Consider the following 14,701-nt stretch of genomic DNA (forward strand, 5'->3'; position numbering starts at 1 on the left):
CCCGTAGCAGTTACTAACCGGCGGAGCTTGACGTGACACGAAAACAGGAGCGGAGATGCAGTGGATGATGAACGTTAACCTGCTCACACTGAGCGGGGAATTACTGCTCTCACAGAGCTTGGATCAGGTGCACACAGAGCAGAGGAACACCGGCACTACGGCCACAGACCAGGTCACTGGGAGAAAGGGAAGAACCGAATCGCACGACCCAACACACAACTGAAATACACAATCATTTATTGAATGTTACACAAACATAAACTCACTGCTTGCAGCATAAAACACACAGGTAGTGAGTAACTAAACATAAATTCAATGCTTGTCTTTTGTGCTTATGATTGTGACACAACAGCATCTGCTGGAACAATAGACAGAGTTTAAATACTCAAACCTACAGGTAAATCAAATGAACACAATGACATGGACACAGGAAATGAAACAAACAAACAACAAACACAAGAGGGAACTTGGAGAAAACAAAACAACAGCGGGACACTATATATTTTATTGGGACACTACACTGATACACAGACATGCTAATCTTAGCTGTTTGTACTGCTTTTCATATAATAATATACTATATATGAACTATATGAACTATATATGTTTCTGTTCCATTGCTGCTTCCTCATTACTCTGCTGCTTCAACTCTCCTGGTTTCCTGTAACCAGAGAGGGGGCGGAGCCTCGGTGATCACGTGAAACACTAGGTGAGTTCAGTCTCCATTTTGAGAGAACTGCGCAGAAGGAGGAAAAGTTAAATAAACACCAAGAAGAAGAAACGTTGAGGAGGTGAGTGTTTAATAATGTTACTGCGTCTGTTTGTTAATGTAAAGGAAGAAGAGACACGATCCACTTCTGTCAAACGAACTGACACCGACTGTTCCTGGTGTTCAGGGTGTGGTTCTGGTTCTTATTTGTCCTGGTTCTGAGCTCACAGTCGGTGGTACTGACTACTCAGACTGACTGAGGTCCAGAAATGTGGTCGTTTTCTGCTTTGACGGTTTCTCTTTACGTGTTCTTATATGGTCTCTAGTTTGGCATTTTTGTGTTCTTTACTAATAACTCCAGGGCAGAGCCGACTCTCGGCATAGCTGAACTAGGCCGTCGCCGGTGGCGCCACCTGCTGGCGGGCGCCGCTCCAAGCCTTCAGAAAAGAACGTGCGTAGACGCGCCCGAAACGGAGGAGAAGGGCGCAAAATCAGGATCTCGCCTACAGCAACAACTGTGCCCCCGCACATAGTGGCGATCGCGAGCCGGGAGGGGGCGTAACCGCGATCATGTCTCGGGGTGGGGGGGGGGGGGGGGGGGGGGGGGGGGGAGTAGAGGGCGCAAACTTAACCAGGGCTGGGAAATCACTAGTGGCAAAATGCCCGATGCTGCACGGCGGTACGTGACGTTTTGAAATCAGAACCCGATAGTCTCCCTTAATTGCAGATTAACCAATGAGGTTCGTATGCAGTGTGGCGTTTAATGACCCTTAAACTGTTAAGTCTGCTATGTTTAAATACTGTCAAATCCTGCACGACTAGACAAAAAACAGCCCAAATTATTATTTATTTATTACCCGCCCAATACATTTTTTTTACAACACCATGAAAAGTATCCAAGTAGCAATTGGGTGGAAACTCGCCCAATCTGGCAACACTGCTTGGTAGTGCATTACCGCCACCTGTATTAGAGTGTGCATTATATAATTATAATAATAATTATATAATAATATATTATAATAATGCTGACAATAAAACACACCCACCCAACAGATCATCACTCAGTACCTTCGCATACATTATTTCTCCAATCTAGTTTTTCCACTATTTCGTCACTTTTACTGAGTTCATCCTCTTTACTCCTCCCTCTCTGTCAAATAACAACCTTAATTGCTCGCTCGCTTCTCTCTCTCCCCTCCTCTCCTCCCGCAGACTCCTCCTCCTGATGAATCCCTTGTCTTTTTCCTTTTCTTCCCCGTTGCGTTCTCCTCCACCTTCTCCCCCACTCTCTTCCCCCACACTCTCCCCACGACTACTATCATGCCCCACATATTCCTCCATTAACCCTCAAAATTGTTGGATTTGCCATAGATCCACCAGTCCAGACCTATGCAGGCCGTAGGTCAGCACATCCACCACACACCTCACAATTCCACCATCTCTACCCTACTTAGCAAAAAAAAGATTTTTCAACTCGTCTTCTTCTCTTCATTCACCAAACTTCCCGCGCACCCAGCCTCCTTGCTCCCTCCACACTAGGACTGAGGAGATCTGCTCGTGAACTGATCCCATCTATAACACATCACAGATTAAACTATTCTGTATCACTACGAGAGTTAAACTCACAGTTTTTCTGCTGTTGTAGTAACGTGTTGAGACTCAAAGCCTCTGAACCAGTGACGAATCAGCTCCTGTTTCAGCCTCATTGACTCCTGTGACGTCAGACAGACTCTGAGCAGCTAAAAACAGCATGTGAACACAGTGGCTGTATTTAAAGAGCTTCACTGTCTGATACTGTTTGTCACATAATAGAAAATTGTAGAGAAGTAACTGTTTAACATCAGTCAGTGACTTTAAAACCACAACATGAAATCCAGGATTCAGATCCGTCCAACATCAGACTCCTGTTAAATAAAGATACAACGTCAGTGTGTGAGACTCTGGACTTAGATTCATTTTAATGCGAGTAACAGCAGGCGTTTATCTCTGGATCTGTGGCTTTTTCAGAAGATGAGTGTTTGTGTGGAGGACAGAGCAGAGTCTCTAGGATCCAGGTGTGTGTCTATGAAGAATGACTGGTCCAGATGTGAGCCTCCTTCATTCAGAACTGAACCTGGAGCCTCAGACAAAAAGTAAGAACTGATCCAGACTCACTGATATGAATTATTGTTAGTTTATTCTCTGATCTTAAAAACTGACTGTATGAATTTCCAGGATGTTCATGTTCTTGTGAATCTACTTCATGTGTGTAGACATGATAATTAAAATGAACAATGAAATGACTGATGACACACAGAGAAATGATTTGTTGGGTCTCAGTGTCTCTGACAGCTGTCAATCACAGTGTGGTGGAAATTTTCCATAAAGAAGCAGATGAGAGAGTTGTCCTTTTGTGCGATTTATTGAAATAATAAAGAAAATAAAAATAATGGGGAAAGCAAATAAAAAACATGGATGTTGATCGTGCACATCAACAAACCAAAAACCAGCTGGGGAGATCAGTGCACACACCACGAAGGTGTGATGCAAAGAGCCCACGATCCTCAAGTTGCTTCTGCCTTTTAACCCCTTTCTCTGGCGCTTTGTGGAATGTCTCTCTGCAGCAATGGAATTGTTTGCGCCACCTTATCTCGCTGTGAGTGAGAATGTTTGCTTTCTCACTTCTGCATCGTCATGTCTTGTTATCCAAAGGAAGGAACACCGAGCTTCCAAGACAAGATGCATTGGCTTTAACAGCCTTGGGTCTGGTGGGGAGTCAGATAGGATGGAGCCAGAGTCCGGGTGTAAAAGACAAACATATATCATAAATTATTAGTCAGTCAAATGGAACATCAGATGTTTAGACTTGATGTACGTCAGGGCACAAGAGATTATTTGTTTGTGTAAGAATGTTCAGTATTGCACCTAACCAGCACATGACGAGTGTGTTGGATAAGAAACAGCACTAAGGTAAAATTTTTCCATTACATTCCCCCCTTTTGATTACACATTAATCAAACACTAAAGTAATAAAATTTTTCAAACATTGCGTTTTGTAGTAACAACCCTTACAAATGAAACAGTAAGTGTATTAAGTCAAAATTCAAAAATACACCTTCACATAAAATGCCAGTAACTTAGGGATAAAAGGTTGGGAACTGTTTTGGTGGGTAGTGAAACAAGAATAACCTCTGTATGAGCATGTGAAGAAAATAAGCCCATAATCATATTTGTATCAGATTATATTTTGTGATCAGATAGCCTAAGACCATCGTCAAAGTCATTAAGTGAATTAGAGTTGGGGTTTTTGAACATAGTGCATTGTGTCATTTGATACGAGAGTGTTGCTGAGGTCGCACGCATAATGAGACCTCTAACCAGTGGGAGAACTTTAATTGTACATTTGGGTCTAGAATGAATAAGAGAATCAGGGATTTAACCAGAATGATGATGCATTTGCTGCTTGTGTTGTCTTATAACCTCTATCATCTGTTGATGAAGGATAAAAACTAATTGTAGCAGTGACTAAAGTGATTGTGAGCAAATTAAACACCAAGTCAACTTCAGGATATTTAAACTCAGTGTTGTGAATTATGTGAAATTTTCTCATTCAAAAGTAGTGTGTAAAGTTACATAGAAACATCATATGATCAAGGCAACAATCCAAGTAACATAAAATGTCTAACACAACAAGGTCACAATTGACGTCTCATAACAATCTGCTTCGTCCTGTTGAACAGTAGCGTTAGATAGTTTCCAACCTGTGTGTTGAAGTATTGACAGTTCATTGGAGTTCTTCAGGTTGTGATCAGCTGATCACAGAGACACTTGGGATTCGTTATCACCGCCAGGTTTCCTCCCAATGTCGTCTGAGTCACTGTCACTCCCGTGATGTGAAGAGTCTACACGTCGTCCAGCGTCGGCAACTCAAGGCTGCTCGTGTGTGTGTTTTCTCAGGAGCGTGTGTGTAGATGTATGGTCTGACAGTGTGATTCACCGGCGCAGCTTCAGGCGGCGCTTGGCTCACACCTTTAGCTGAACGGTCAACGCAGCCTCGCCTCAGTGCGTGTGTGAGCACAGCGAGGGTCGTTCTTCTCAATTCTTTATGTCAGTGGTGGTTTTCTCCGTGGGATATAGATGGAGGGTCGTCTGTCGGATCCGGGACCTTCCTGGATGGAGTGGATCCAAGTCGCTCTTTCTGCGATCTTCACATTCGTGTGGGTCGTCAGAAGGACCTGGAAGGGGCCTCGCCACCGTTTGGAGTCCCAATGCTTCCTCCTGAACTCCTTAACGATCGCTCAGTCCCCTGGTTGGATGGTGTAGTGGTCCTGTCGACTGTTTTTACCTGTTGGGAAATCTGAATTATGGGGAAAAGGTGTTTGGGCGGCACGGCTGCCATCAGGCCCAAACCAGACTCCATGGCTACAGGTGGAACCATTCGTCAGCCAGAGTCTGCGTTCCTGTGAGGTAGAAAATGTTTAAAGCACAGGGAGATGAGGAAGGAAAGGATGGAAAGGAAAAGAGGAGAGGAAACAAGGATGAGGAGAGGGAAGGGTTGTTGGGCAGCGACCTTCGCAGCAGCGTCTGCAGCTGCATGTCGGCACAAACAAAGTTGTCACTGATGGTGTCAGTGTCAGAGTCGGACAGTTACAAACAGCATTAGCTGTAGGTACTGTAGCAGGACAGCGTCCAGCAAAGCAGAACCTAATCATGATGTGAAATAGGTTTGCAATCAGACTTCAAAAGCTTCCTATGCTTTCACAGAGCATCTGTGGAGTCTGTGTAGATGGTAACAGACTTTTAGTTAACCAGCTTCAATCAATAGGATCAACTCTGCAGCCTGAGCAGAGTAGTGTCTTAGCAAAGCGCCAGACTTCAAGACAGACTCTTGATAGTAATGTTTAGCATGTTGAGTAAGATGGTGTTGCATCTAAGCCATCGGGCTGTAGAAAGATGTGATCTATTCCAAAAGAATCAAAGACAGTATGAGGACAAAAGAACAGAAGTCGTACAACCTGATTTCTCATCCACTGTTTGAGTGAAAGGTCGCGTAGGGTCAGATCAGGGAGACCCAAAGTAGGAGCCGACTGAAGAGTAAGCATGAGGTCAGTGAACGTTGTTCAGCCTCAGACGTCCACGTGAGACAAGAAGTGGACGATGAAGATGTCTGCATCAGAACCCTGAGTGGGGCCTCAAAGACAGTAAAGTTAGGAACGAAAGTCCTACAATAAGAACAAAAACCTAGAAAAGACATCAGCTGTTTTTACGTGCACGGTTTAGGCAGGTTTCAAATTGCTTTAACTCTGTTGGGTGAGATGGATTTGCCATCAGCTGTAATTACAATGACCCAGAAAATAACCTTAGTCTGAACAAACTGTAATTTAGACAGGCTCTCTTTGTGGCCTGTAGCATCCAATGTTTCAGTAGCTTAGTGGTGTCTGCAGTAACACCATCTATGGCTCCTTTAAGAGGGTGTTGTTGTTTACATGGTCTGTGGTCAGATTTAGGTGTGATGACCACTAGTTCACATCCTCTGATCGAACCTACATCATGTCTGTATGTGAGCCACAGGGAAGCAGGGCTTCCTGTAAGGCTGAGTGTTGGGTCAGAGCGTCCTCTGAAAAATGAAAATAAAAACAAAAGCATGTAGTGTCATTAGCATACGGAGGTACCAAGTTCACTGTTTGCTGCACATGACGGGCAAAATAAAAAGAAGTTTTCTAAAAGTATGTAAAGTAGGTGAATACGTCACATGGGGTCGGAAGTCGTTCACCAGTCTCCACCCCGTTGACATCTGTTCATGAAAGGACCCACGTCCTGCATCTGTCTCCATCATGTTTTCACAGAGGGACGTGTGGAGCTGTAAAATAAACATCAAAAATCTTTTTGTTCGTTAGTAAAAGAAATCGCAAGCGCAGACCTGTGTTCATCCCAAAAGAGGAAAGTTGAGGTCAGTTTGAGTGTGTGTGTGAAATCATAAACAAGCTGTGATGCAGCCTGTGTGAGGGCCTCAGTTACAGCCCCCCCTCAGCAGCCAATGATAAGAGCCCAGCTGAGCTGAAGTTAACACCAACAAAAGAGGGATATTTAGAATGTCTGTAGATGTGACCTGCACTCCGTCTGGAGTGGAAATCAATCAAATATCTAAACTACATCAGATCTCTTCCTAAAAATTTAACTGGGCATAAGTTTAAAAGCAAAAATGAATGTTAAGGTGTCTTGCTGTCAGATGTTGCACAAGACAGTGAAAGAATAAGTTTTCTTTAATAATCTGGTACGTACAGTAAATATTATTACTTCTCTCTAATAGTCGTCTTCCCTTTAATAGTCATTGATAGTCTGTCAGTCTCAGTCTTCCTATAGTCTGTTTTTTTTTTTTTTTTTTCTACAGTGTGGCCAGACAAACCTATATTGTGCACAAGTATTTTTAGAAACATGAAGGATTTTATTACTGAATTTGTTGCAAGTAAAAATAGTTTAAACCCATCAGACTGCAAAGTCATGCAGCAGTTGTCATTTAGCTGTTTGTCATCATTTTAAAATCACTCTGTGGGATTCTTTGAGCAAAAAGCGATTCTTCATTGCAATAAGCAGATAAGCATGAACATGAATTTGAGCGTGTATCAGCTGTAAGCGTGTTTCTTCATTGCGTGTATGAATGTGTGTGTGTGTGTTTGCGGTACCGTCTTGTACGTCACGTGAAAAGGAACCGTCACCTTCCTCCTTCCCCAACCATCAGTCTGATGTGAGCGCCAGTGGGTGAAGCCTTTCAATGGGACAGTTGTTCCTCGATGACAGACCTTTCCTGGATCCTCAGATGCAGCTCTTTTGGGCCGATCACGTCTGAAGCCTCTCCTGTTTTTTTCAACCAGTGTCTGTGTCAGAGCACGTCTTCTCTGCTGTTGCTCTGTCCTTGTTTTCCTTTGCTGACTGTCATAAGCAGGTGTCTGTGTCAGACACACACGCTTGTAAGACAGTTTCACGGCCTCTGAAGCTTCAGACACAGTCCTTTCATGCTGGTGCAGGGCCTGTAGTAGCTGGTTCATCTGATGAGCCCAGAACGTGATGGCTGCAGACGTTGTGTGAGTCTGTGAGGCGTCCATGCTGTGGTCTGTGTCCTCCTGCTGCTGTGGTGTCAGAGCTTCCACCCTGTTCTGGCTGTTGGTCAGACGCTTCTTCTCCTTCGGTTCTTCTGCTGATGGTGGGAAAGGAGTCCAGATCCGGATTTACCCTCATCGCGCTCAGTTCTGCATTAGAATAGAGAGCAGAAAGAATGGGAGCATTTGCTCTTGACATGATATGTGTGTGTGTGGTGTGTGTGTGTGGTGTGTGTGTGGCAGAGTGCAAACAATTCTTCCCCAGAGTTGTTATCTCCTTTTTTCCTGTTACTCTCATCTCTCTTTTGTTTCTTTTAGGGCTTTAGTTTTGATAGTTATGCTTTTTCAGATCTTTTCTTTTGTCTCTAATTTTTTTCTTTTAAGGTGCGTATGTCCTTTTACACTAAGTGATTCTCCTTTTGAACCCATAACCAGTTTCCCACTCATGGAAACATGAAACGCACTAATAACCATATTTACTTTTTACTTTTATAATTACTTTTACTTTTGTAATGCTGCAGTCTGGTGGTGGAGACTTAGATCGCCCCGAACCCATCTTTCAGAGTCCCGGCGGTTTTCTGCCTTAGATTTTTTTGTGTTCCGGCCGGAACCTTTTTTCGAAATTTCTCTTCCACGGACGTCTCCGTAGAAAGGGAACCGCTCAGATCAGCGACAGGGTTCTCGGAAGTGGTCCCTCACCGTCAGGCCCCTCTAAGACCCGGGTCCCTCGTATCTCGAAACCACTTCCCCCTGCAAACGCGCTCCGTCTTACAGAAGCCGTCTTTTATTTCCTTGTCCACACCCTTTGGACTGCGCTCAGATCTGCACACTGGTCTGTATCCTCAGTACAGACAAAACAAGCTCGGTCCCACGAGCCAACCCTTAGCAACCACCGTCTCGGCCACCAGGGCAGACTTTGACCTAATTAATTTTTTACCCAAATATTAAATTTTTTTAATTTAAAAAAATTTGTTTGGTCCTAATTATTATATTTTAGATGTTTTCAGCCACATAGTCGTTTTCGAAATATTATCATCTCTAGTCCTAGTTATATTTTCTTTTGTCGTTGTTTGTTTTAGTCTAGTTGCGGATGTTTTAGAATTAATTGTTATTTGCCTTACTTTCCCTAAACCAAATGATCAGAGCCAAGTAAATCCCGAATACCTGAAACCAATTTCAAACCCGTTTTCTTTTTTTTTTTTTTTTTTTTCTTCGATAAGTCGCAACAAAACGGAATCTCTCTCACCGGGCCGGGTAGAGGTTGCATTTTGTGTTCGTTGGATCTCGTCAGAGGCGATCCAGACGGGTGAGCAGTCCTCCCAGCTCTGAATGTCTGTAGAGGTTTGGAGGCTGAGCGACCCTAGTCCTCAGGACTATCGTCCCTGGTCACACCGTCCAGACGACCTGCCGCGGGATCCTGTTCGTAGACGCCAATTTCTGTGGTGGAAATTTTCCATAAAGAAGCAGATGAGAGAGTTGTCCTTTTGTGCGATTTATTGAAATAATAAAGAAAATAAAAATAATGGGGAAAGCAAATAAAAAAACATGGATGTTGATCGTGCACATCAACAAACCAAAAACCAGCTGGGGAGATCAGTGCACACACCACGAAGGTGTGATGCAAAGAGCCCACGATCCTCAAGTTGCTTCTGCCTTTTAACCCCTTTCTCTGGCGCTTTGTGGAATGTCTCTCTGCAGCAATGGAATTGTTTGCGCCACCTTATCTCGCTGTGAGTGAGAATGTTTGCTTTCTCACTTCTGCATCGTCATGTCTTGTTATCCAAAGGAAGGAACACCGAGCTTCCAAGACAAGATGCATTGGCTTTAACAGCCTTGGGTCTGGTGGGGAGTCAGATAGGATGGAGCCAGAGTCCGGGTGTAAAAGACAAACATATATCATAAATTATTAGTCAGTCAAATGGAACATCAGATGTTTAGACTTGATGTACGTCAGGGCACAAGAGATTATTTGTTTGTGTAAGAATGTTCAGTATTGCACCTAACCAGCACATGACGAGTGTGTTGGATAAGAAACAGCACTAAGGTAAAATTTTTCCATTACAACAGAGAACAGTTGGAATCTGATCTGAGAACTGATCCAGCGTCCTCATGATCTTCAGCAGCAGTAGTTTGTGTTCAGAGCCACAGAAATGACTTTGATCAGAGAATTGATCAGTGACTGATGTGATATGAATGAAAACATGTTGTGTTTGCAGAGGTCAGAAACACAAACAAAGAGCAGAACCTCCAGGACCCAGCTGTCTGTCTATGAAGAGTGACCGGTCCTTGGGTGATCGTCCAAACTTCAGTAATGAACCTGGAGCCTCAGACACAAAGTAAGAACTGATCCAGACTCACTGATATGAATTATTGTCAGTTTATTCTCTGACCTTAAAAACTGACCGTATGAATTTCGAGGATGTTCATGTTCTTGTGAATCTACTTCATGTGTGTAGACGTGATAATTAAAATGAACAATGAAATGACTGATGACACACAGAGAAATGATTTGTTGGGTCTCGGTGTCTCTGACAGCTGTCAATCACAGAGAACAGCTGGAATCAGATCTGAGAACTGATCTAAAGTGTGAAACGTCCTGATGATCTGCAGCAGCAGTAGTTTGTGTCTAGAGCCACAGAAATGACTTTGATCAGAGAATTGATCAGTGACTGATGTGATATGAATGAAAACATGTGTTTACAGAGGTCAGAATCAGAGACAAAGAGCAGAACCTCCAGGACCCAGCTGTCTGTCTATGAAGAGTGACTGGTCCAAACGTGAACCTCCAAACTTCAGTAATGAACCTGGAGCCTCAGACACAAAGTAAGAGACAGTTTCTACTTAACTGACCTGATGGAGGATGAAGACAAAATGTGCTGTTCATAGATTTCTGTTGATGATGCAGCGACTGAGAAGGATCTTAGTTTGGGTTTTCTATCCTCCAACTCCTGATGGATGTTCTGTGGTGAAACACCTCAGAACCTCCACGTTAGAATTTTGTCACTATAAATATTTTAACTGTTCAGAGTCTGAAAGCTCTGACTCATAATAAGTGGAGCTTTGAGTTCAGGGTTTGTCACGTTGTTCCTACAGGTCCAGAACTAACAAGCCGTTCTAACCTCAGGCTCGGCTGTATAACAGTAGAGGACAGAAGCTGCTCTGTATAGTCAATGCTTTTACTGTGAAGGAGCTACAGCAAGTGCTGAGTGTGTATGAATCTCAGCAGATCAGTAAATGTGAGACAGGAAAAGCAGCTGATTAGTGTTTATGCAGCAGGAGAGTTAAAGCCAGAGGAACCAGACTGATGCTGAGTTCAGACAGAGCAGTAGGTCACGTTTCCTGGTCTCTGGACCATCTGAGCTTCTACAGTGTTGGACTCATCAGTTTGGTTCTGAACTAATGTGTTGACAGAGAGAAGAAGAGGAGTCGTGTTCCTGTGGAGGAGCAGCCGTCCTGCTGTTATCAGTGTCAGGAGGTTCTGAAGGATCCAGTCAGTATCAGCTGCGGACACTGGTTCTGCAGACAGTGCATCAACTCATACTGGGACCAGTCTGCACCATCAGGAGACTCCTCCTGTCCCCAGTGTGGGAAACGACCTAGAACCAAAGCTGGACTACAGATGGGCCATCAGCGCAGAACCGTCCAAAGTAAGACTGAACATGTGTCTGATGTCATTGTTTCAACAAGACTGACTTTGATACAGTCACAGTTTGTTCTGTTCATTTTCTCACATTTTCTAAATCACTGAATTATTTGTGAATCATAAATAGAACAAGTGGGTATTGTAGTTCAGTCTCTGTTGTTTCCTCTTCCTTCAGCAGATGTTGTTCTGCAGGAGGCTTTAGATGAACATAAGCTCAGTCTGAGGAGCAGATGTGAACGTGTGACTGAAGGAGGTGAAACAGGAAGTGGAGTCCTCCTCACCAGCATCTACACTGAGCTCTACATCACAGAGGGACAGAGTGAAGAGGTGAACACCCAACATGAGGTGAGGCAGCTGGAGACAGCTTCCAAGAAGAAGACCCTCCATGAGGCTCCCATCAAGGTCCACCACATCTTTAAAGCCTCCTCTGACCCACACGGACCCATCAGACTGGTTCTGACCAACGGCGTCGCTGGCGTTGGAAAAACCTTCTCGGTGCAGAAGTTCACTCTGGACTGGGCCGAGGGCCGGGAGAACCCAGACGTCAGTGTGGTGGTTCTGCTGTCGTTCAGGGAGCTGAACCTGATCAGAGATCAGCAGCACAGCCTTCTCACGCTGCTCCATGTTTTCCATCCAACGCTCCAGAAGGTCTCAGCAGAGCAGCTCGCTGTCCTGAAGCTTCTGTTCATCTTTGACGGCCTGGATGAAAGCAGACTCTCACTGGACTTCAGCCACAGGGAGCTGGTGTCTGACGTCACACACAAGTCATCGGTCAACGTGCTGCTGACCAACCTCATCCAGGGGAACCTGCTTCCCTCGGCTCTGGTCTGGATCACTTCCCGACCCGCAGCGGCCCATCAGATCCCTCCTACGTGTGTGGACAGGGTCACAGAAGTACGAGGCTTCACCGACGCCCAGAAGGACGAGTACTTCAGGAGGAGATCCACAGATCATCTGTCGAACAGAATCATCTCACACGTCAAGACGTCCAGGAGCCTCCACATCATGTGTCAGATCCCAGTGTTCTGCTGGATCACTGCTACGGTTCTGGAGCACATGTTGACTACAGAGCAGAGAGGAGAGCTGCCCACGACCCTGACGGACCTGTACTCACACTTCCTGCTGGTCCTGACCAAGAGGAAGAGGAACAAGTACCATGAGGGACATGAGACCAGTCCACAGGAGCTCACGGAGGCTGACAGGGAAGTTCTCCTGAAGCTGGGGAGGCTGGCGTTCAAACATCTGCAGACAGGAAACATCATGTTCTACCAAGAAGACCTGGAGCAGTGTGGTCTAGACGTCACAGAGGCCTTGGTTCACTCAGGAGTCTGTACTGAGATCTTCAGGAGAGAGAGTGTGATCTTCCAGAAAACAGTCTACTGCTTTGTTCATCTGAGCGTTCAGGAGTTTCTGGCTGCTGTTCACATGATGCACTGTTACACCAACGGGAAGAGGGAGGAATGGAAGACGTTTCTGGGGAAAGACTGGAATGATGATGATGATAATTCATCTCTGGATGATGTCCTGTACAGCACCATGTATGAATCCCTCCAGAGTCCAAGTGGACACCTGGACCTGTTTGTTCGCTTCCTTCATGGCCTCTGTCTGGAGTCCAACCAGAGAATCTTAGGAGGTTTGCTGGGTCACACAGAGAACAGTCCAAAAACCATCCAGAGAATTATCAACAACCTGAAGGAGATGAAGAACACTGAGGAAACCTCTCCAGACAGAAACATCAACATCTTCCACTGTCTGATGGAGATGAACGACCACTCAGTGCATCAGCAGATCCAAGAGTTCCTGAAGTCAGAGAACAGATCAGAGGAACTTTCTATGATCCAGTGCTCAGCTCTGGCCTACATGCTGCAGATGTCAGAGGAGGTTCTGGATGAGTTGGATCTGAACCAGTACAACACATCATGGGAGGGACGACTGAGACTGATGCCAGCTGTGAGGAACTGCAGAAAGGCTCAGTAAGTCCAACGTTTTTGTGATCATTAATATTCTACAGCAACATGAAGCTGAGGCCTCAGATTCTGTGTGTGAAGTGTTTCTCTTTAACACTAAGAGTTCAGTGAAAACATCAACTACAGGTTCTTAGAAGACATCTTTGTTTGTGTTCTTTGTTCAGGACCTGGTCTTCAGTCTTAAGTTTGAATTTCCTTTGGATTCTCACTCTTGAGAACAGCTACAGTAGATAATACAGTGTGACGAGCCTTGAGTCTCCTCAATGAAAAAGCTTCAGGATTTCTTGATTCGTACCCCTTGCTAAATGCATGCCTTACTCTCTTCTAATGGTCCTACGATGTCCATGCAATGCAGGAAAAGGGTGTGTCAATAATGGGCATACTAATGAGAGGAGCCCTTTCCTGTTTGGGAATGTTAACTGGCACTCAGGACAAGACTGATAGTACTTTACCATGTCAGCATCTTGCTGGGGCCAGTAAAACCAGGAAATCTTTCATGAGAATGTTTTTGCTTGTCCTAAATGTAGCAGATTTGAATCAATAATTTCATATTAATGCAGAAACATTAATATTCCTTGAAGTTGGGGCAACATGTTCTTTAAAGTGACAACCTAGCTTTAATTAATCCATATATCAATTTAATGAGTTAACAGTACCTGGATTTTTTTATCCCCTCATGAACCTAAAGGGCAGTCAAAGGTCTGCGAAGGTATACCTGACATCCTAACTCAGGTGTGAATTGCTCCCTTTGTTACGTAAAAGGTCCACCACAGGGGGGAGCTGGGAGCTGTGGTGGGGGGAGCTGACCAACTTCAACAAAACCTGTGTGAAACTCTGTTTCACTTTGCCATCTTAGAGAGACATCAACACACCTGAGGTGTTTTCTTTTGGGACATTTGTTAATAAAAAAACATTTTTACACAAATGCAAATAATAAAAGGCATGTGACCCAACCAAAATCACGCACTAAATAAACATGACAACAGAAAACCCTGGAAGCAGCGGATAAATAAGTAAAAATTAATAACACAAAGTGAGTAAATACATTTCAATTACTTACTGCTCTTTTCAGAGCAAAGAATATACTTCCATCATTAGAGCTGTGGCCGGGGATCGAACCATTAACCTTTGGATCTCAAGACAAGCACTCTACCTAGTGAGGTATGAAGCTAACGACAATGATCTAGCCACTCTGACTGAGCTGTTGTTGTTAAATCTATTTACATGCATCGAATGCAAGTGGGCGCGCTCTCCTTTCTGTAACAGAAACACACAGGAGCAGATAAGATTCTGTACTTTCTTCCGA

At 44.3% G+C, this 14,701-nt stretch overlaps 1 protein-coding gene and 1 pseudogene across 3 annotated transcripts in view; both read left to right on the forward strand.

Annotated features, from left to right (window-relative positions):
- The window catches only part of LOC114846250 (protein NLRC3-like), a 77,788-nt pseudogene that overhangs the window by 34,509 nt on the left and 28,578 nt on the right, over nt 1–14,701 (forward strand).
- LOC114850847 (NACHT, LRR and PYD domains-containing protein 12-like) overlaps nt 1,316–14,701 on the forward strand; it is a 151,420-nt gene continuing 138,034 nt past the window's right edge. Inside the window, exons 1-5 of one of the 3 annotated variants that reach the window (XM_055504092.1) lie at nt 1,316–2,841; nt 10,002–10,121; nt 10,489–10,608; nt 11,197–11,432; nt 11,604–13,401. In XM_055504092.1, the coding sequence (XP_055360067.1) occupies nt 2,720–2,841; nt 10,002–10,121; nt 10,489–10,608; nt 11,197–11,432; nt 11,604–13,401 (2,396 nt within the window). In that variant the 5' untranslated portion in view covers nt 1,316–2,719. Of the gene's footprint in view, nt 2,842–10,001; nt 10,122–10,488; nt 10,609–10,630; nt 11,111–11,196; nt 11,433–11,603; nt 13,402–14,701 lie in introns of those variants that run through there. The other 2 variants (XM_055504093.1, XM_055504094.1) reach the window with 2 other exon arrangements.

Source organism: Betta splendens, chromosome 19 (genome assembly GCF_900634795.4).
Source record: "Betta splendens chromosome 19, fBetSpl5.4, whole genome shotgun sequence".
Classification (NCBI taxonomy): Eukaryota; Metazoa; Chordata; class Actinopteri; order Anabantiformes; family Osphronemidae; genus Betta; species Betta splendens.